A 23,583-nucleotide genomic window follows, 5' to 3' on the forward strand; every position below is an offset into this window, starting at 1 on the left:
AAGATGAGAGAACAAACTGGCCTGCGTCCTGCTGAGACCAGGCTTCTGCAAACTGAAGAAAGGTCGGGAGTGCTGTGGGGTTGGCCTGGCACAAGTGGGAGAAAACTGGGAAGAGGAGGAGGCCACCACAGCTCCCACATTTCACCCACCTGTAGAAGAGGATGGAGTAGCTCAGCATGGAATCCACCCAGACTACCATTTCCTTGAGAACTTTCCCAAGGCATGTAAGGTGATGGCTGTCACCAGCTGAACCCCACCTAGCACTCCCAGAGCATCTGTCTGGCTCTGGGGTCCCCCGTTTTAACCTACATCTAGATGACCAGGGGAGAGGGCTAATGACATAATGCCCCCATGAGGTCTGACGAGAAGTTCAAATCAACCAGTGCTTACTGAGCTCAAACCATGATGCAAGCTCTGGTCAGCTTCTTTTCTATATATGTCTGCATTTAATCCTTTACTATAGGACAAAATTATTGTTATCTCCACTGTATAGATGAAGAAATTGAGGTTCACAGGAGTCGAGTGCCTTGTCCACATTTACCCAGCCCAGAGGTGTCAGAGCCAGGCCATGGATCCTTGTCTGTCTCAGACCTCGCTCTTTTGGTCACACCATTTCTGCCTCCCAGATAATTGTGTGGCAGTGTATCAGGAGAAAGGAGGATGATTACAATAGCACTTTGCTCTCACACCTAGAAAAGGCACACGTGTGTGATATCCACATAGAGACATATCGTATAAGCTGAGGCAGGAGAGTTTAGCCCTGGGGTCTCAATTAGTAAGACGGCTGTAACCAACCAGTTAGACAACAATTTGCTTACCAAATACTAAAGCACATAACAAGCAGTTGCTATCTAATTAATGTTGCCATTGATTTCTTTGTTAAAGGATAATGAAAGGTTTCATGGTTACGTGTTGCTCGTACAGAAAATTCCCATTTCTCTCAGGAGCCAATCTTTCAAGTCCCTAGATCACTAGTGGTTTTGATTATAATGTGGCTTTAAATTTGAATGTCTGTTGACATCCTCAGAGACACTTACACAGTCATGATGCCTTGTTAAGAACTGGAGGTGGCAACCCCTTGTTCCTGGCTGTATGACAGATGGTTTAATTGTTTGCTCATCAGTGCCATGACCGAGACTGTTTTCCCAGGTGCTTTGGGGAAGACGTATGCATCAGTATCCCTGAGGTAGATGCCTATGTGATGGTCCTCCAGGCCATCGAGCCCCGGATCACCCTCCGGGGCACAGACCACTTCTGGAGACCTGCTGCCCAGTTTGAAAGTGCCAGGGGAGTGACCCTCTTCCCTGATATCAAGATTGTGAGCACCTTTGCCAAAACCGAGGCCCCCGGGGACGTGAAAACCACAGGTACAGGTGCATTTGAGTTTGTGGGGAGGGTGAACCTTAATTTTTTACAGCCACGTGAAAGCATACTTCAGAACAACAGCATTGTTCATGTAATGTATACATGGCTTAAATGTATACATGGCAGCGTAATGTATTATAGCAAAACAGACAAAGCTATAAACAAATGAAATGAATATGAGGGGAATGGATGGCTTAGCAATGAGGGATATGAGGTCAGAGGGAACGCATTTGTGCTAAATGGTAAGTGAAAAAATGCAAGACACAAAGTTACATAGTACCTATACATAGAATGATCTCAACCATTTAAGAAAAAAAAAAAAACACACACAGAAAAATGCCAAGAAGGACACACACCCTATGCTAACAGGGTTATTCTCTGAGAGGCATAATGAGAGCCCGTTTGTTTCTGCTTCCCTTCCCTTTCTGTAATTGCAAAAATGTTCTATAGTGGGCATGTGTTATTCTGGTAATCAGAAGAAAAGCTAAAGATATGTAAAGAAAAAATATAGCTGCATCTTTATATATATAAAAGTTAGGTCTCATTCAGCAATATTACTCTACGCTCTCAGAAAACTTTTAAGTTGTTATTTCCAACAACTTCATTATTGGGAAGGTTTTTCAGTGAAAGAGGAGTAATTTGAATTATCTACCAAAGAGAAACACTTAGTTATGCTGAAAGCTATAGTATATGCTGGTGGCGGGGGTCAGGGGGTGGGGAAGAGAAAGAAGGAAACCGGGAAAGGAGCAAGGGAGGGAGGGAAGAAAACCTCCCTTTTGTTACTCCGAGGGACGGGGGAAATATAAATTTCAGAAGTGTCCTTTGCTGCCTCTTCCAAGAGAATATATTCAACTCTCCCCTCCCCCTCCAAAGCCACTGCTAATGATGTGCTGGTGCCTCTGGTCCTAAGTCCCTGAAGAGCTGCTGTTATAATAATCCTAATTACCTATTGCCTTAAACCACCCTGGTCCCTAGTGAATGGGGTACTCAAGAGACAGCCCTTCTTAGCTCATAAAAAATAGATGATGTTTTACCACCTGTCCAGGCAGGGCAGTTTCCTGGTCACAGGCCAACGTGCATGAGGTTGTATGATTGTCCCTCTTCCCCTGTTCTCATTTGTGGCTAAAATCAGACAGAAATAAAGAAGAGCCTCTGACCTCAGTGGTTGCAGGCCATGACCAAGTGTCTGGATTTGCTACATCTGACACCAGCATACAGGCAATGCAGGGAAGAGCAATTATCTGGGTTCACATTTCATCTTCTGTTTATGAGAGGTACAGGCAGAGCACATAGCCAAGTGTCCAAGGGCTATTATTAGTGCCTTTATATTTTTACTCCTATTGTTGTTGGAATGGTCATTACTATGGATATCTTAAACAAGTAGGATAATGGCATTTGCCCCCAGGCCTCAGTGACCGGCTTCAGCATCATCTGCTGCCCCCATTGACATTCTCTTTATGCTGTCAATACCAAAGACAGGAGATTCCCCCAACATGCACACACACACGCCTCCCTCACACTCTGTTAGTTCACACCTTTGCTCTGCTCTCTGGCTGGAAGGTCCCTTTCCTTCCCTATCCCTTGATTCCTGGCAAATATCCTTGCCTTCAGCACCTCCCCAAGAAGGCTGTTCCACCACCACCATTCTGACACTCCCAACTGCTGGTGCTTCCCTCAGCACACATTTTTTAGCCCTTGGTGGTGATTTCCTGTTTATTAAACCAGACCAAGAGACCCCGAGGGCTTATCCATGGCTGATTTGCCTCTGGGTCCCTGAACCCAGCACACTCCCTTCTACACAGTGGGAATCAAGGAAACTGCAGATGGAAGATAATACCCATGGTGAGAGAGAACCATGAGAAAATGGCAGCCGTGACACACTCCCTACCTCAGGGAGCTCTCAGTCAGCCACAGCGGGAGGTAGGAACAAGGACGATATGACCAGACCTGACAAGAAGCCGGCAAAAATCCTGGAAACTGTGAGAAGGCCATTGAAATAAAGATGCACATACAGCATTGCTAATTATAGACCCTGTCTTAAGCGTATGTTATTGTGCTTTTAGATTTTGCTGATTATACATGAAACCATTGTGATTGACAAGCATTTAAAAATTAAGATAAATTATTTATAATAATATATAATATATACCTAGTGAGAGCAAAAATATTTTTGATATCATTTAAAAACTTAAAAGATAATTATTTAAAATAATCCATCTTTAGTGAATTTTTTAAATTTCTGTTTTAATAAATGTTTTATAACACACAAAGTATATTTAGTGCACTTTATAAATAAATAAATATACTTATTTAAATTATCTCTCTTCACAAGTTTTTCAATAAAGGAGTGCAAGATCAAAACCACTTGAAGACAACTAGCCTATCATCAGTGAGATGGGGATAGTAATAATACCCCCTTTAATGTCTATTAGGATTATATTTGCACATGACTGGCACATAGCACATACTTCATAAATACCAGTCGCCTTCTTAAGATGGGATTTTAATTTAGGACTGCCGAACTCTGCCCAGCATTCAAATACTCAGACATTTCTTTGGGAAATTTGGAGTCATACAATTAGGCAAGGACAACTTGACTGACCAACTTGCTAATGTGCTCCCCTGGGAGCACATTAATTATATTAGTTTATCAAATATTGATTATTGGTTATATCATATTGACTTGATTATTAATTAATGATTCAGCTCCATTTGAGCAAGGTTTATTAATAGCTATTCCATGCTAGCTCCTGGGTTAGACACTAAGGATTCAATCATAAAAAGATAGTGTTTCTGCCCTTCAGGATCTCAGGTGGTCAGGGAGACTATGATCACATGGAGAAAGCTATGAGACCATGGTGGAAGGCCACTTACCTCTCCCCAAATGAGAGCTATTGCTTATTGAGCACCTACAATGTGCACTGGACACTGTTTTCAACCATCCCAAGACCCTTGCCTGCCTTATAGATGAGGAAACTGAGTGGTAGGTAGTTCCTCTAACACTATGCAGCTTCTCAGTGGCAGAGCTGGTATTCAAATCACACCTTTTGGCTACAGTATTCATGCTGTTCCCACTAATTCATGCTACTAATTCATCCCACTAATTCATCCTCAGGGATGCCTGGACATCTGAGCAGTAGATGTGGTATTTGGGATCACACAGACTCTGCTCCTGACCCAGCCTTAACCTGGGGTGCAATAACAGAGGAGGAAGGTGATTAGCAAGGGCTGTTTTCTGAGCTGTCCTTCATGCCTGCATTTCCCATGTCTGTCTTCCTACAGACCCCAAATCAGAAGTCTTAGAGGAAATGCTTCATAACTTAGATTTCTGTGACATTTTGGTGATCGGAGGGGACTTGGACCCAAGGCAGGAGTGCTTGGAGCTCAACCACAGTGAGCTCCACCAAAGACACCTGGATGCCACTAATTCTACTGCAGGCTACTCCATCTACGGTAAGGCCACACTCAGCCCCCTTTGCCCCAAGGGTGTCCTCTTAGAATGTCCTTGTCCAGGGAGACATGAGTGAGATTGCACCTGTGAAGGAGCACTGTGAAGCCCCAGGGACCAGTTGGAGATCCTTGGCCTCAAGCATGGATTTCTAGACCCTCCTTTGGCAAGTTACTCCAGCATCTTGGGGACCAGTCCCACATTCCCACTCCTGGGGAATTCTTTTGTAGAAGCTAGGTGGATGCCTTCTCTTACAATGTTTGATCTCAACAAATGTCACAGAAACATCTGGAAGATTGAGGCAGTCTGTATGGAAAGTTTGTGCATCAGTGTAATTTTGGCTCCTTAGAACTTCTGCACATTGTCTGCCTAAAATATCTTGAGCTCTTACCCTCAACAAATTTACAAGACCCATGAGGTCTTGTACCACAAGCCCTGGCTTGTCTCCTCTCTTCTGTTCCTCCTCCTTTTCTGCCTTCTGATGACAGGTGTGGTCTCTTGGCACAGGTGTGGGCTCCATGAGCCGCTATGAGCAGGTGCTGCATCACATCCGCTACCGCAACTGGCGTCCGGCTTCCCTTGAGGCCCGGCGTTTCCGGATTAAGTGCTCAGAACTCAATGGGCGCTACACTAGCAATGAGTTCAACTTGGAGGTGAGTGGGTCCTGCCATTGTTAGGGAAGCCAAGGCTCACCCATTCCCTCATTCATTCAGAACTGCTGTAACTGGCCCACCTGCCACTCCTGGGTCAATAGCACCTCTCCCCACTCTTCCCAGGTCAGCATCCTTCATGAAGACAGAGTCTCAGATAAGGAGCATGTCAATCATCTGATTGTGCAGCCTCCCTTCCTCCAGTCTGTCCATCATCCTGAGTCCCGGAGTAGCATCCAGCGCAGTTCAGGTAGGGTGCCCAAGAGGAGGGACCCTCAGGACACAGGTGGTCATTGTGACTCAAGATTATCTACTCAACAGACGGTTATGTTGTAGCAAACGTAGGTGCCCAGAACTGAGGGAGGAAACCCAGCAACGGAGAAAATGTGCCCTGGCTTTGAGATACTCACACCCTCAATAGGCAGTCAATAAGTAAACAAGAAATTACACAACACACATAATAGCAGAGGTCAGTACAAAGGGCTGGGACAAAATTTCAGGCCCAACTCAAAACCATGTCCTGTATGAAGCTTTCCATGAGCCCTTTACACACACTCACACACACGTACGCACCATATTGCAACGTCCTCTGCCCAAATTTCTATTTGAGCACTTGCCATATTGTGTTACCATCTGGTGGGCACTTGTATCTGTTTCTACTAAACTCTACAGTGCTTGGCTCTGTGGAAGTTTCTTTATAATTTGAGGGGTAAAGCCAGGAATAAAAGAGAATTTGCATTTAATGAACACCTATACTGTGCCTATGTGGAAACTCACAGATTATTTAATTTACACCTAACTATTACTCATAGGATAGGAATTATTATGTCCATTATAGAGGTGATGAAAGTGAAGCCCAGACAGGGTAAGGTGCTGCTCTAGGGTTCTACAGCTGGGAAGTGGTAGGGCAGACTTTATCCTATGCTTGGATGTTTCATTCATGCTCCCTCACAAGAATGAGCTAGGCCTTTGTTCACCAAGTCATGCGAGTTTCTTCCTTGTTCCAGTGGTCCCAAGCATTGCCACGGTGGTCATCATCATCTCCGTGTGCATGCTTGTGTTTGTCGTGGCCATGGGTGTGTACCGGGTCCGGATCGCCCATCAGCACTTCATCCAGGAGACTGAGGCTGCCAAGGAATCTGAGATGGACTGGGACGATTCTGCGCTGACTATTACAGTCAACCCCATGGAGGTGATCCTCATGCACGGCTGGGAGTTCTGGGTGGGGCGCTTCTCCCTCTACCCAGCTCAACCCTTCCTATGCCTAAAGCAGCCCCATACCCCCTCCTTCTGGAAGCCCTGCCCCATCTAGTCCAGCTTCACTGATTCTTCCTGTCTCTGAGCTCCTCTAGCCCTCTCAACCTGAACAGATCATACCTTCCCACCAACTACATTCTCTGATTTAAAATGTATTAATTGCTCTTACCCCACAAACAGAACCAGAAATTTTGTTAAAGCAAGCAAACACCACGAGGTGGCTATGCCTTGCTTCCCCCATAGTATTTAGCTCACAGCTAACTAACACTTAGGGACTCAGTATTGAAGTTTTGAGTAACTAACAGTGCAAATTAGATGGCTTTGCTCTACACCGCCTGAAGAGTTCACTCAAAGGCTTGGAACAGATTAAAAGAAAAATATAGCAGCAACGCCTGCCATTTATTGAGCCCCCATTATGCCAGATACTGTATAGAGTGCTCTATATACACCACCTCATTTAATCTTCCAACAGCCTATAAAATAGGAGTTATCATCTTCATTTACCAAAGTGGAAACCAACTAAGAAAAGAAGTAACATACTCAAATTAACACAGCCAATAGTCAAATTTAAGGTTGTCTGATTCTGAAGTCTGTATCTTTCCAGTTAGCCAACAGCCCCCAGAATCTATCCATGAGTGTCAAAGGAAGCCCTCTACATCACGCCCTTTGCCCATGGGTTCTGGTTGATGATAGACACAGGCTTAGAAAAGCTAGGGGAAGATGATTACCCCAGCCTGGTCCCCAGTTTCCACCTCGGCTAGCCTCACACTCCAATTTCAAAGCCAGTGTGCTGATGTGGCTCAGTTTCTCCAAGCATGTGCTGTAGGTAAAATGCTGAGCTCAGTGCTATACAGACCCCAGAATTTCCACCTTCAAAGAGCTGAGCCTTGAGTGTAGAAAACAAGACCACTATACCTGGAGCAGTCTGAGGACAAGGCAAGAGTGTGCCTAACAAGGGCCAACCTTGTGATGTCAAAAGTCAATGACCTTGAGGAGGAAAAGCCTTCAGGACTGCAACAATCAGGGAAGATTTCTTGGAGGAGGTTGGCCTAGGGGAGACCTTGAAGAGTGGGTAGGATTTGGGGTAAGGTAGAAGGTAGGAGGTAAGAGAAAATTCCTAAGAAGTGTAAGGGGAGGGGTTGGGTAGCCAAGCAAGGAGAAACAACTTTTATGACCTGGTTCATCAATGCAGAACATAAATCCAGAAATGAAATTTTGCTGGAATTATCCAAAAGCTGGAGGGAGGGGGAATTGGACTGGAAAGGAAGGGGTACAGCCTGAGGACACAAGTCAGGGGGTGAGCAGGAAGCATGGAAATTGAGGACCAATAAATTTGTCCTTTCCAAAGGAATATTTTTGAGGGGAAGCATACCTGAGTCTTTGCTTAGAATGCCTTCTGCTCCCAGGGACATTGCATGCACACTTGGAAAAGAGATACAAGATCAAATGCCATCCTCTCACTGAGAAGCAAACACTAAGGCTTGGACAGCTCCATTTAAATAAGCTCCAGAAATGCCTGAAAACAAGCCTTGGCCTGAAAGGTTCAGTAAATGATGGATAGGATTGGCTAAAATGTCCAGCCCATCATTTATACCCAACAGTCTACCTTGAGTTCATGCCTTGGAATTTGCTATTTCAGGCTTTTGCCTTGAACCTTCTAGCTTCCTTTTTACCAGAAGACTTCCCTTCCAGGAAGTCTGTCTCCAGGCTGAAGAGTTTTGCACTAAAAGAAGAAATTCCAAGGGGCCGTAAATGTTTCCTTAATGGATGGAGAGACATAAGCTCCAAAGTGGCCTCTGTTCAGCCCCTGATGAGCATTTGCTTTTTCTCCTTGATATCCAGAAACATGAAGGACCAGGGCATGGGGAAGATGAGACTGAGGGAGAAGAGGAGGAAGAAGCAGAGGAAGAAACGAGCTCCAGCAGTGGCTCTGACGACAGCGAAGAGGAGGAGGAGGAAGGGATGGGCAGAGGCAGACATGGGCAGAATGGAGCCAGGCAAGCCCAGCTGGAGTGGGATGACTCCACCCTCCCCTACTAGTGCCCAGGGGTCTGCTGCCCGGCCCACATGTCCCTTTTGTAAACCCTGACCCAGTGTATGCCCATGTCTATCATACCTCACCTCTGATGTCTGTGACATGTCTGGGAAGGCCTTCTCCAGCTTCCTGGAGCCCACCCTTTAAGCCTTGGGCACTCCCTGTGTCTCATCCATGGGGAAGTTCCAAGAAGCCCAGCATGGCCATCAGTGAGGACTTCAGGGTAGACTTTGTCCTGTAGCCCCCACTTCTGCCCTAAGCTCCCCAGCATCCTGACTACCTGTCTGCAGAGTCTGCCTTTGTTTTTTCCTGCAGGGAAGAAGGCCCACCTTTGTGTCACTCACCTCCCCAGGCTCAGAGTCCCCAAGGCCCTGGGGTTCCAACTCACTGTGCGTCTCCTCCACACAGACCAGCAGGTCCTCCTATGCTGACTCCAGGTTGCTTCATACAAGGAGGGTGGTTGAACTTCACACACCTAAGGTCTTAGTGCTTAACAGTTTAAAGGAAAGTCCTTGTTGAGGCAGAACTAAGTTTACAGGGAAAGGTACACACATTCCCTCTCTCTCTCTCTCTCTCTCTCTAGTTCCCCAGCTTGGAGAGCCTTTCCCCTTGCTTCTTTCTGAGGCCATATAAGCTTATAAGAAAAGTCCCAAACCAAGAATAGGTCCTTGGCCACAAGCAGGGTCTGATCCCCCATCAGAGCTATCTGAGCCTGCCTGTCTGGGCACCTGCTGCAACCATGCAGCTGCCCTGCCAGGGGCGCTCAGCACACAAAACCACAGGGCCCGGGAGGCATTCCACACAGGCACTGCCCCAGGACAACACAACAAGGACAGTCACAACAAGGACAACAAGGACACAACACAACACACAACAAGGACAGTCACAACAAGCCTAGAGCCAGAAAGCAGATGGAAATGCTAATGAGGTCAAACGTAGGCTTCATGGTGGGTGGAGTGGGGGTGGCTGGGCTCCCCCAGGACAGAGGGGACCCTGAGGTTGGAAGGCTCTCACCACTCAGCCTTATGGTCCCTTATCTCCTATTTCCCTCTTGAGAAAATACACGCTTTCTGGATGTATTAGAAACGCAGGAGCTCCACCAAGTCTACAATGAAAGTTTGAAATTTAACTGCAAGGAATTAGAAGCATATTTGCAATCATTGCAGCTTCTTCTTTCTTCTGCTCATAAAAGGAGGAACACTTTAGATAGAGGGCAAATATATCTGAAAACCTAATTTCTTTCTTTTTTTGATAAGGAAATCTTTTCCATCTCCATCCTAACATGCACAACCCATGAAGAGAATTGTTTCTATAGTAACTGGTCTGTGATCTTTTGTGGCCAAGAGAATAGCAGGCAAGAATTAGGGCCTTGACAGAATTTCCACGAAGCTCTGAGAACATGTTTGTTTCGAATGTCTCAGATTCCTCTTTGTCATCAATGTGTATGCTCTGTCCCCATCCTTCACTCCTCCCCAAGCTCACACCAATTGGTTTGGCACAGGCACAGAGCTGGTCCCTAGTTAAGTGGCATTTACATTAAAAAAAAAATAGTTCAGAATCTCAGCCTTTTCTTTGTGTCATCAAAACAGCTTAAGAAGGGGACTACTGCCAATGTCCTCTAGTCTGACCTCCACCCAGGGAGGACCCATGGCAGGTCTTTTCAACTTTCTGATTCATGAGAACAACCTTGTGAAGCTTTTCCCACCTCCTAAAGTGTTTTCTGCATCTGTTCCTTCCTTTGGACCTCACAACAAATCCTGTGAAGTAACTGAGACATCTGTTGTTAGATACATTTTTGTGGTGAGTAAACTGAGGCTTGGTGATTCAATGTCTTGTTCAGAGTCATTCAAAAGTATAGACAAGACCAGACTCCCCAGCTTCCACTCCTGGTCCAGGATTCTACTTATGTTCATAGGTATGCACCTAACAGACACTGCTGCAAACCTACTATGTGCTAAGCATTCTACCAACAGCTGTGAGAAAAAGAAAAGCTGAATAAGATAAGCTCCTCCCCTACATTATATTTGCAGAGGGGAAATAAACAGGCCTAGAAATTACACAAGAGACAAATGAAGAGGAAGAGAAGGAGGATGCGGTCACAAACTTAACCAGTGCTCTTATTTTACCCTTCTCAGGGAAAAACACCAGAAGAAGCTGGGGTTTTATATTCATTGGATGGAAACAGATATTTCTCCTGGGAATTCTCCCAACCAAATAGCCCTTTTCTATTAGGCTGTGTCTGTACATCCACAAGAGGAAAGTCTATAGGACTGATTAGTTTTCACAATCCCATTTAAATAAAAAAAAGATCTTTAGTTGGGCATTTAGGAGCAACCGAATTCTCCCAAAATTGTGGCAGCAAAAAGAACACTTCATATGCTTAAAACCCATTCTTTTTGAATTAGATTTTGATTTTAAATATTTAAGTCTGGTGTTTGGGAGAACACTTTTCTCTTTGCTCAGTCTTTTCGATCTGGTTGGGTAGGGAAGGTGTTCCTCATGCTCTCTGGGTGGCTGCCTTATTCATAGTTGAGAGAGCTGTTAGGTAAAATCTTTATATGTGTTGGGATTTTTTTGGTGGGGGGGTAGCAGGTAAAGGTGGCCCATGGCTAGGGCAGCAAAGATGAATAATTTGAGGAAGCATTTGGTTGGTGGACTCATTTGCAGATAAACAGTGGTGACAACAAATCAGAGCTGTTTCCCTCAACTCTGGCTATGAGAGGTCATTCTCTGTATGTCAGCTGCAAAGATCAGGCACTTGAATGAATCCGCTGGGTTGGCAGGCATTGGTCATCTTCGCAACACCCTCTTCCTCACCATGGATGAGAACAAGACGGGAGTGGTTATATCCCAGTAACAGAAGCTTTGGGAGGTATCCAGGTGAGCAGGGTAATGTGGCTTGCCCTCCCCCAGATATTGTGATCCCAAGAAAAAGGTGTCATTAATCAGTCTGGCATTTTCCACCCTCCATATGCTGACATCCAGGAACCAAAACCCCTGAAGGCCTAGACACCTTGTGACCTCTCACTGAGATGCTGGCAGCCAGGCAGATGCAGGCTCATGTCCAGGAGGAACTGCTGACTGGTTTGGCCACAGCCCAGTTCATTGCTTGTCTTGACAAGTGGACAACCAGATTCTGCCTTCCTGAGCTTGAAAATAGGCTACAACTCTCAGGTGATTCAGATGACATGGAGGAGAAGTTGGAGGAGAAGACTGGAATCCTTAAATCCCAGTGCAGAATGAGTTGCTTCAGTGGAGTAAAGCAACCGGCTAGTTGGTAGCGTGCCTTAAAAAATACTAAACATATATCATCACACATTTGATCAAATGCTGTAAGCATAGCCAAGGCCCAAATTCATCTAGATACCAAAAATATGATTTCAGTGAAATCTCTTTTCATTACCGCTTTCTTTTGTTGTTGTTTGTTTGTTTTTTGAGCCAGAGTCTTGCTGCTGTGTCACCCAGGCTGGAGTGCAGGGGCACAATCTCAGCTCACTGCAACCTCCACCTCCCGGGTTCAAGCGAGTCTCCTGCCTCAGACTCCCGAGTAGCTGGGATTACAGGCATCCACCACCATGCCCGGCTAATTTTTGTATTTTTAGTAGAGACAGGGCTTCACCATGTTGGCCAGGCTGGTCTCAAACTCCTGATCTCAGGTGATCTGCCCACCTTGGCCTCCAAGGTAATGAGATTATAGGAGTGAGCCACCACACCCAGCCCTCATTACCACTTTCTTGAATTTACTCAATCATCCTATCAAGCAGGGTTTAGACCAACATCTTTGCATTTAATAAGGGCTCTACTTTGTATACATGGACCATCCAGTGAGAGAGCTGGGGGTGGTGGGAAGCAATGTCCCCCATTCCTATATGTCAGGTGTCAGCAAACTATCTGTAAAGAGGCAAATAGTAAATATTTTGGGCTTTGTGAGCCATTTGGTACCTGTCACAGAATAGTCAGCCCTCCATATCTGAGGTTTCCAAATCCATGGATTCAACCAACCTTGAATCAAAAATATTTGGGAAAAAAGTATAGTTGCAACTGACCTGAACATATTCCTTTTTTCATTATTATTCCTTGAACAATACAGTTTAACAGCATTTACACAGCATTTACACTGTATTAGGTATTATAAGTAACCTAGAGATGATTTGAAGAACACAGGAAGTTGTGCATAGGCTATATGCAAATACTATGCATTTTATATAAAGGAATTGAACATCTGTGGATTTTGGTGTCCGAGGGGAGTTCTGGAACCAATCCCCTACAGATACTGAGGGATGACCGTACTCAGCTCTGCTGTTGTAGCATGAAAACAGACAATACATACAACAAATGAATGTTTCAATACAACTTTATCTAGTTTCCATAAAACAATTTAAAAACACTAAAAAAGCAGGCAGTTTGGATTTATGAAATTTTCATATCTTTTTTTACCCTTTTGATTTACATTTTTAATAATTTAAAAATATAAAAACCTTCCTCAGCCCACAGGCCATACGAAAATTAGCAGCCAGCTAGATTTGGCCCAAGGCCAAAGTTTGGCAACCCGTACCATACACCATGGAAGTTAGCCTTCCACTTCAGGAGAAAGCAAGCTGCTCTCTTAAGCCTCTCACCAACTACCCAGTAGTCTTTGCCTCCAAACTGAACAACAGGAAAAAGTGCCATAGTTTTTAATTAAGCTGTTTTAAAAGTCCATGTTCCGGGGGAAAACAAAAAAGAAACAAACAAAACACTTGTTATTTGCTGAACTGACAAACTGACAGATATTCCACGAGAGTTGAAAGCCTTGGATCGAGGTGATTGCCTGGTTACTGAGTGCTAACTCCACTGAGGCAAGTGTTAACCCCCCAAGGCTCAGTGCCTTCCCAGCACAGCTCAGCCCATAATGATCTCTGAGCAGGAGTGTTCATTATCTCAGACTGATTTTCATTTCAGCCCTACTCTTGCCATTGCTCTAAAAATGATCCTAAAGACTTGTGACTGTTTGAATCAATAGCAACATCATCAGTAGAAAGCCCGACCAAGCACACTTCAAAATTAGCAATCTTCTTGGCTCTATGGCTCAATATCAGCAAGAAAAAAAAAAGACAACTTTTTTTTTAATCATCCCCACATTTAAATTAACCAAATAGTTTTTACAAAAAAGTAGGGAAGTAAGAATTTGCCAGTGAAAAGTAGATGATTTTTAGGTAAGATAACGTTTAGGCCTCTGGAGTATCCCCAAAGCCTTCTGCAATGTACTCTGGCAGGCTATGAATGGTACAGGATTCTGCGTCTATATGAGACATTTATTGAGGCTGACAAGCAAAAGCCCTTGGCACAATTTAATTTTCACATAGCCACTTTCCATTGTCCAGCTGCAGGCAAAAGAAATGAGCAATGAAAGTTTTGAAGTCTACCCCAGTACCCTCATTTCCTGTCTTTATTTCCTTTACTTTATAGATGTATTCTATACCTGCTATGTAGATAATGCTCTAGTTTTCCCTTTAGTGCCAACTGGAAAAGGAGAGTTGGCTTTACGGGGGCTGTGGATTAAGAGCCAGGCTTCATTCCATCCCAGGGAGACAAAAAGAGACAGAAGAAGTTACCTCCAGCAGCACCCCAGAAAGCTGACAGACATTCCCTGTGTGCAGGTAGTAAACAGATGGGAGTCTGTGTTTGCAGCTATGTTCAGTGTAATTCAGCAGACTTTCACTGGGCACTTGTGATGGGCCAGGCCCTGTGCCAGCAACAGGGGAAGGGAGGATGAACAAGGCATGTTTCCCTGACCATGAGGAGCTCTTGGCCTGTGAGCTGTTGGGATGTCCCTTTGCAGTGTTGGAGGCTGTGCACGAGCAGTCAGGACTTTGGGGACAGAAGTTTAGTGTTAGGGAGGCAGGGTAACTTGCTTTGACAGCTACCCACCCTAAGTCAGATGACAGGTGTAATTCTAGGGGCCCTGATATGCATCACTGAGGCAGACTGAGGAGCTCTCCAGGGAAGTAGGCAATATTTCCCTGAATATCCCTCAATTCCAATCAAGGCTGACTCAGTTCACTTATGGATGAAAGCCAGTTACCCTGCCCACTGGGCAGAAATAACATGGTTGACAGCTGACATTCAGAGAAAATAAGACAGAAGCAGTCCTTAAATATAAACAGCAGCCAGGTGGACCTGGAAATTTAGGAAGGGTGATGCAGGTAGAGGGGCCAGCAGGAGCCACGTCTCAAAAGGCACAAGCCAGACTGATGCAAGGGAGCCCTCCTGAGGCCCAACATCAGAGCTGAAGATCTAAGGAGGGCCCACCTCCGCGAGACCTGCTGAGGGCTTACACTTGGTGCTGAGGAGCAGTGGTTCCCTGCGCCAGCTGCATCACCTGGGAACATGTGAGAAATGCATATTCTTGGGCCCCACCCCAGACCTACTGAATGAGAAGCTCTGGAGGCAGACAGTCTGTGATTTAATGAGCTTTCTGACACACACTAAAGTTTGAGAACCACTGATGCAGAGGATGAGGAGATGACTTGAGCTGGCATTGGGAAGAACTGACTATTAACTAACAAGGTAAAATCAATGACTAGTGCAGTGAGGGTGCCAAAGCAAACCACCCCCGGCCCCCATCCTGGGCCTTTTCGGCTCCAGTTTGTACTCACTGAAGCAGTGGTTTCAAGGAACCTTGGTCCTAGTCCCCATCCTTCACCTGCCCTTGGGCATGAGACAATTCCTGCCTGCCAGCCCCTTCTATCCTAGAGAGAGAGACTGCCCAGGAGAGGCTGCCATGAGGTCACTCATTCCCAGGAAGGCCACCTGCCAGGTTTCTGTAAGCTGAGCAGCCTCTTCGAGGGCCATATTTTGTGGAGAAACACTGAAACTGCAGCAGTGACCCTGGTCACTAGGAGAGCTGCTTTCTACACAGCCTGTATGCTGGTGGAGACACCCAGGGCCTGGCAGAGTGTAGAAGGGGTCATTTAAGGACGTTGCCAGGTTGCCGCAGCACTGCTCTGTTTGTTTGTAATGAGACTGGGGCATGCAGCATCACAATTCAAACACTGAATTGCTTGGGGAATGGATGGCCTTCCTTGGAAGGGCAGTAACTCATTCTGGATGTTACTAAAAGTAGAAAACAAAAATCCAAAAACAAACCTACAGCCTCATTTACAATTAGAATCTGTCTGGGCCTTCTAATTTCTAAAGTCTGTGAGGCTGCCAGGATTCACCAATTCTCCTTTCCCCTGAGGCCCAGCAACTATTGATTTATAGCTTAAACTCTGTGAAGGTCCACAGACCTTTGAAAGGAACTTGCTGGTACTTTGTCAGTCGTGTACACCTAACTGACTCCTCCTACGAGGTACAGTCTCCTCATACGAGGGGTTTTGAGATGGAGAGTCAGAGGGCCAGGGCCCTGGGCTTTGGGGTGGAAGGACAGAAGAGTAACAGTCTAGGAAAGGGACTAGACATGTAGCCTAGGAAAACTAGCACCATCTGTTGAGTTCTGAAGAACCCAGATTCTCTCCTGCTCACAGCCTCAGCAGTCTTTTCAGAGTCCTCCTGAATGGCCCAAAGACACCCCTGTTTCTGGGGAACAGAAAGGAGCTGGTACCTCTGGACCATTGAGGCAACACCTCCCCAGAGGCAGGACCCCGGCCCCATGAGAACATGCAGTTGAATGATGTGGTGCCTGGCCAGGACCTTGGAAAACGTGGCCGTGTGAGACTAGTATAGATGTCCAACTATTGCTGCCTCTGCTGATATGGCCACCTCCTCAAGGTAAGAAGACTACCGACTTAGCTATTGTGGCACCACGGGGGCCTAGCACTGCACCTGGCCCATGACATGTGTGCCACAAATGTTGAATTGAATTGAATCCCAGAGATCACTTGACCTCAGTGAAGGGACTGGGTTTGAAGAATTAAGACCCCCCAGTGGAGAAAGCCTCCTCCATCTTCCTTCTCGGTTTGTGAGTCAAGGTCCTTTGTAAAATCAGATCGACAAGGGTGGAAGTGCAGTGAACAGAGGACAACATTTGTGATGCACATGGGAGAAAACAGGAGTGGGGTTGTTTGGGGACTACCTCTTCCTAGCTATACTCAGTAAATGGAGCCCCTAAGCAAGAAGCAGGGGTAGATGTGCCTGGGTGAGGCCTGCTTGCTCCACCGTCGAGGTCATGGGCAGCATCCCAACTGAGGAGAGAAAACCCTAATTTGTTAATGACCCAGCCTTGTGCTGCTCTCCAGTTCCTTTTATCAGATTTACTGCAGAGCAGATTCATCAACATGAAGCTCAATTCCCAGTAGACTAATGAAAAGAGGGCAACAGACTTGAGAAGAGCCAAAATGCAGACAGTGTGTATTAATCACAGACAACAGAAACGTGTTAGCTTTAATGTCTGTTTGCTTTTATCTTGAAATGAAAATGCATCTCTGTTACCTGGACCCTTTTTACTGCACATTTCAGAACAGAAATGGGACACCCACACACATATTGAGGGTCCTTTTCCCCGGCAGGAGGAGCTACCAGAGAAATGAGCCCACATTTTGTGTGCAGAGAGAATCAACCCACAGGTCTCAGCTGCAGACTCCAGCACCTCTGCAGAGAAGGCAGGCAAAGGGATGAGGAGGTAGCGTCTCCCCTTCAGAAGGATTCATAAGGGCCTCTGTGAGGAGGGCCCTGCTTGTGCCTGTGGGTCATGGATGTTAATATAAAGGCTCATCCACCCTTGGTGGCAAAAGTGCATCCATCCTGGCCAATATAGAACACCCACATCTGGAGCCCACGCCCACCCACCTCCAGCTCCTCTACATGGCTGCAAGTGCACAGCTGATGTGTGGGATTCAGAAGAGGTCTGCTCGTGTTCACTAGCCAAACTTTAGGTGGTGTGATACAGCAAAAAGCTTTTTTTGTTTTTCTGTTTTTGTTTTGTTTTTGGTTTGTTTTTGGCGTGGGGGGGAAATTTAGAGGGCTGATCACTCAAAAAGTAAGACAGGAGATATTGAGGGAAAATGTGACTCATAGTTGGAGAGGAAACAGGAGAGTGGGTACAAGTGACAGCACCAGGAACAACCCCCTCCCCCAGATGCCAAAGCATTGCTCTGTATCTAAAGATGCATCCAAGTTTGCAAAAAATTATGGGTAAATCTGGCCATGTGACCAAAGAGGCAGTCAAATCAATTGCTTCCAAAGTCAGAGGTGTTTGAAGGTGATCAGCTCTTAATTGAACTAGTCATGATGAATCAATCCAACTGACTGCATCCAGTCTGACCTCGGTGGTTTCCATAAAGGGTTGTCGATGTCCTGAGCTGGACAGGGTGGGCAGGAGGTTGAAGAAAACCAGTTGGTGAGTATAGAAAAGAAATTGCATGTAGAAGTTGTTTGTTCTCAAAGAAATCTGTAGGTGTTAGAGCTGGGTTTGTTATGTTATTGTCAGGGACATTATGATATTGGTAAGGAAGAGAGAATGATTTGGTAGGGGTATTTGGGAAATTTGAGTACAAAATATAAATTATCAGAGATGAGTAGGCTATGGACAGCTGATTATATATATATGTGTGTGTGTGTATATGTGTGCATATACGTGTACATATACACATACCCCAAAGCCATATACATATCTATAATACAGAAGTAAGAATAAAGTCAGAAGTCCCAGCATATCTTAAATCCTTAGAAGCACTGGTTGGGATGTTACATGTTTTTTCATTGTTGTTGTTTACCGTTAGCTCTCAAAGCAGTGGGAATAGTGCTTGGCACATAGTAGGAGTTTGGTAAACATTTGGAAATTGAAGACCCAGCTTATCGTTACTTCATAGAGACTCAGTAGTATGAGTATACCCCAAATTGAATGAGCCACAGAGAAATGCATCAGCCACACTCCCTCTTAGCTGAGGAGAAGCCTCTGTGAATCCACAGATTCCATGCAATATTCAGCCAGCCGCAGACACAAGGTCTGGCTCCCTTGTCGTGAGAGTGAAGGCATGCTGCACACAGTGGGTTTGCATGCACCTAGACTGCATCTGCTGAACACCCAACAGCTGTTTCTACAAGCTAAAGTTGTAGCTTCTCTCTACCACTATCTAAAGCTGTAGCTTGTCTCTACTATTGTCTCTACACCGTTGCCCAAACACTTGGTATAATGCTATTGAATTTTTCACCTCCAGGCATGATTTTGTAACCAGTGTAAAGGTTCTGGGTTCAGCCAGTCTAAAAAGTCTAATAATTTCTTCTCTCAGTCCTTCCCTTCTCCCTTGTCTGGAGCTGCCACCGCCATTTAAAAGTGTCGGACGCTGTTTATTCCCAGCTTCTCAACCTCAGTGTGTGTGGGAAAGGCCTGAGAGAGAGAGGTATGTTTTCTCTCCTCCAGAGTCTCTGTGGTGTTGACACAGCAGAGAGAGGAGGGGGAGCAGCCTCGTCTTGCAGAATCACCTTCAATCACTGCTACTGTCTGGGCCATTACTGCCAGTCTGGCCGGTGTCTCTCACAGTGGATGGCTTTGCCTCCAGCGGTGGACCAGTGTGTACCTGACATGTATCAGACTTCTGAGCTCTTCAAGCTGCCTCAACGAATGAATCTTTTTAGTCTAGAAAATGTGTTTATTTGATAAATATACTATTGTGTATGAGTGTGAAACAATGCAGACTTTGGAGTATCTCATTAGAAGGACTGTATGAATTTATAGAAAATTGAATCTAATTTCAGAAGAGTGCATTGTCTTCTCAGTCAACAAGGTTGCCCAGCCACAGAGGGTCAGAGAAAATGTCCTTTCCCCTCCCCACTCCTTTTCACAGAATCCTCTCTCAGGCCTAACTGAGCTGTCATATCCAATTCAGACTGACACAGAGTGAGGGGCGCTGAGAGTCTCTATGTATATAAAGATAAAGGAAGAAAATAAGGATCATCACGGGAATCTGTTGGGCTTCTCCCCATGACTGTGATCTTACCCATGTTTGAATCACAAACTTTAAATTTATAACAATTATGATTCTTGCAGTTTTCAAGTAATTTGTTAAATGCCTATTCAACACAGACAGATTTTTATTTTCAGCTGTGGCTTGTAAATGCCTACAAACTGATTCATGTTGGTGGTCGTTATGACACTTTCTGTGAATTGGTGAATAAATATGATTTTAGAATTTCACAGTAAAGATGACCTCTGAGAGTTTTATTGTTCAGACTATTTGATAAGGCGAGACACCAAGAACTGCTCTGGCTGGGTCAGTACTCTCTGGGGCTCTGTCCTAAATCCATGCCTGGGGAAGAGAGATGGGCAGGATGTGAGGCTGGTGGCATGGCAAGTTGGCCCCTATCAGGCTTCAGTCAGGGAACTTTGTTACACCCAGAGCCAAATTTGGCAGTGCAGTTATTGGAGACCAATGAAAAGATGATCGTTATAACATTGGGCATTTATTCAGCACTTACGAAGTGCTGGAGCTCTACATGCATGATCTTAACCCCCAAGGTAGGCTGTTTTTACTGTTAAATGTGGAAAAGATGAGACTCAGAGGAGTCAGGGGCCCTGCATGAGGGCAGCAGAATTGGAACCTCCCTGTCTCTCTCCTACTGCTTCTTTTGTTCCCTCTTGCTCCTCCAGTAGACCTTCGTCCTGCTGACCTGCCCTAACACCCAGATACCCCCCCCCCAGGGTCCCCTTTCCCCCAAAGCCCACTGAAGATGGGCTCCCTTTGCCATCGAGAGCTGGCAGAGATCCAGAGCGCTTCCCTAGGATTCTGCAAGTTGTGGTTACTGCAGCCTCCATCCTGTTTTGTATTGGGCCAACCCAAGGGTTAAGCCCTATCTTTTGCTTGAATTCCTCAGGGCAGCAGGGAAAATTCAAACAAAGTATTGTTGGAAGTGTTGGGGTCATGAAGATGAATCACTTGCCCAGGATATGGCAAACAGCTACATATCACAATCGACATTCTTGTTTTTGGACTCCTTTTGGCCAGCGTCCCCAGCCATGTGCCATCTTCCTGCCCTCTCCCCACTCCCTTCTCTCCCTCCTCTCATCTCTCTTCATCCTTCTCAGATGTAAAAAGTAAGTCTTTTTGGTTTTTTTTTTTTGTTTTTTTTTTTTAAGAGAGATGGAGTCTCTCTTAAAGCCTGTCACCCAGGCTGGAGTGCAGTGACACAGTCTCGGCTCATTGCCAACCTCCACCACCTGGCTTCAAGCAATTCTCTTGCCTCAGCCTCCCGAGTAGCTGGGACTACAGGCATGCACCACCACACATCCAGCTAATTTTTCTGAATTTTTAGTAGAGACGGGGTTTTGCCACGTTGGTCAGGCTGTTCTTGAACACCTGACCTCACGTGATCCACCCGCCTCAGCCTCCCAAAGTGCTGGGTTACAGGCATGAGCCACCACGCCCAGTCCCTTTTTTTTTTTTTTCTCTTTAAAGAGCAGCATCATCATCTTTTCTTCATTGCCTGGTCTCCTGCCAAAAGCCATACTCGTCCTCCTACCCCAAGTAGTTAATCAAGATTTGTTCCCAAATATAGATCATTCACACCCTAATAGGAATTTTTCTTCTAAACATTAAGATAGGATTTTTTTTCTGCCCAATGTTTGTCAACTGGAAATATAATTTTTCTTTTACATCTCAGAGAGTCAACAAGGAAACTAAGAAGCCTTCATCGGTTTGGTAGTCCTTCCACACTATACCTTGGTAACTTCCATGTGTACATGCGCGCGTGCGTGCACACACACACACACATACACACACACACACACCTATTTTTGGGCTTCCCTGGTGCTCAATGTAGCAGCTCACTACCAAATTTCTGACAGTTCGCACCACTCTCTTACTCTCCAAACAATTCTGGCCTGTGTTCTTGCTGTCTGATAGATTCTTCGTTGCCTTTCTGTGTCTATTCCTTCTCATCTCTTTTAAAAGCATCTCCTCATCCCTCAGCCACCACAGCAGCCTCCTCCCTGGCTTCCATCTTTCCAGACTACGTACGTGCCATGGGGCTAACATTGCTGAGGTTGCAGTGGGAGGTGTCCCTCAGGCTGACAAGCCACAGAGACTTCCAGTAACTTATACTTTCAAAGCAAAGTCCCTGGTGCTCTAAGGATTCCCCAGTCCCTAGGGGGCCAATAAACTATACTCTTTATCCTGCAAAAAATACTAGTTTATCTGGCTTGAATAAACTTGATAGAGGTTCATGGCAAAAACTTCAAAACAACAACAAAAACAAATGTATAAACTATGGATAAAAGTCCTGGGCAGAGGTGTTATCACAATCATATCTGGGTTCATGCTCTAGTGAAGAGCTTGGGATATAGCAAGGGCTCAGAAACAATTTATTATACAGAATTGAATTAAACCTCAAATCCAAGGTTCTTAATGACCTGGCCTCAACCTAAGTTTTCATCCTTTTATTGCCCACTTGCCCAGCACAAATCCTAGGTCTTGGCATTCTCAAAGCACATGGCAGTCCCAAAGCACATGGAGACTCCCATCTCCACGCTTTTGTTCCTGCTACTCCTGATACCTGGAATGTCATCCCTCCTTACATGTCTTACACAATGAAAATCTTATCCCTAACTGGAGGTCTCACTTCAGAGTTGCAGAGCTACTTATCAGTGAGGCCATGCTTGATTTTCCCAGTGGAATGTAATCCTACCATTCTATGCACCCCCGGACCATGTCCTGTCTTATTGTTAAGTTCCTTCTAGTGGAAGGTGGGGAGAACAAGACATAGGACATGTTGCTCTAAACCAAACTCAAACACCTGCAGAGGTAAGGCAGGCAGCATAAGTGAATACAGCTGCCTGAGTGGGACTAGGGTGAAAAGAAAAATGCATGGCAAGTGCAGAGGGCTTGCTGCACCTCAGCTTCAGCCAACTGTCTCAGTACAAGGATGGTTGCCAATTATTGCCAGATCTTCTGATTTTTTTTCTTTTAAGAGAAGTCAAAAACACAGATTTTCCATGTGAAATCTACCAGATTTAAAATTGGGGCAGAATATTCACTTTTTAAACAAATGTTACAGGGGCCAAGTAAAATAAGTTGTCAGGCTGAATTTAATACATGGGCAACTGGGTTGCAGCCTCTATTCTAAACTATATTAGCATGGACCAGGTGTGTCAGATTAACCAGAAAAAAAATTGTCCCAACACCCTCAATTTAGGTGATTGGGTCTTGTAGGTGATGGGTACTCATAAATGCCACTGCAAGGGTGGCAGAAGGACAGAGATGGTAAAAGCAAAGATTAGCCATGTGAGCATCTCGGCAGTGGTGTGCTGGTAAATGGTTAACAACCACCTTTGGGGTTGGGGCAGGTCTAATTTGTAAAGTGTTGATTCCCATGGTGCAAGTACCACCATGGCTGGTTTTAAGCCATCAACATGATGTCACTGAGCTCAGAGTTGGAAAGAGATGCTACCATTGGCTTTTGGGAGCCAGCTCTAGCTCACATCACTGTTTAAAGATCAGATATCAAGAAAAACCCAAGAGCACCTTTAACCATGAACAAATAAACCTGCCACCTTCCTAATGACTCGATCTAGTATTGGGAAGGCTCATGACCTACATGAAAACCTCCTTCACACAACCAGGGATAAAATGCTGCCACTTTCATTTATGACTATAATCTCTGTTAATAGCTAAATGACTTGAATGGGGGCTGCTGGTTACATTAAGTGAGGCTTAGTCACTGAAGACTTTGTAGGGAGAAGGAACCAGAATGGAGAGACAGAGTGCTGTAAACTGACTATGCTCCAAAAGACAGAGGAGCCTGGAGGGCAGAAAGGACAAGTAACTCAGCTACCTTTCCTCCATCACAAACCACAAACCATGTGGCCACCTCCTGACTTTTCATGACTGAGAAATGAGACACAGCCAGGGTAC

General features: G+C 45.3%; 1 protein-coding gene across 1 annotated transcript in view; it reads left to right on the forward strand.

The window, feature by feature from the left end:
- The window catches only part of CLSTN2 (calsyntenin 2), a 657,664-nt gene extending 637,786 nt beyond the window's left edge, over positions 1-19,878 (forward strand). The window contains exons 12-17 of the mRNA XM_031009411.3: positions 1,150-1,367; positions 4,648-4,818; positions 5,321-5,466; positions 5,590-5,713; positions 6,471-6,655; positions 8,563-19,878. Coding sequence (XP_030865271.3) covers positions 1,150-1,367; positions 4,648-4,818; positions 5,321-5,466; positions 5,590-5,713; positions 6,471-6,655; positions 8,563-8,760 — 1,042 coding nt within the window. The 3' untranslated portion in view covers positions 8,761-19,878. The remainder of the gene's footprint in view (positions 1-1,149; positions 1,368-4,647; positions 4,819-5,320; positions 5,467-5,589; positions 5,714-6,470; positions 6,656-8,562) is intronic.
- Positions 19,879-23,583: the final 3,705 nt, after the last annotated feature.

The sequence above is a fragment of the Gorilla gorilla genome, chromosome 2 (genome assembly GCF_029281585.2).
Source record: "Gorilla gorilla gorilla isolate KB3781 chromosome 2, NHGRI_mGorGor1-v2.1_pri, whole genome shotgun sequence".
NCBI lineage: Eukaryota > Metazoa > Chordata > Mammalia > Primates > Hominidae > Gorilla > Gorilla gorilla.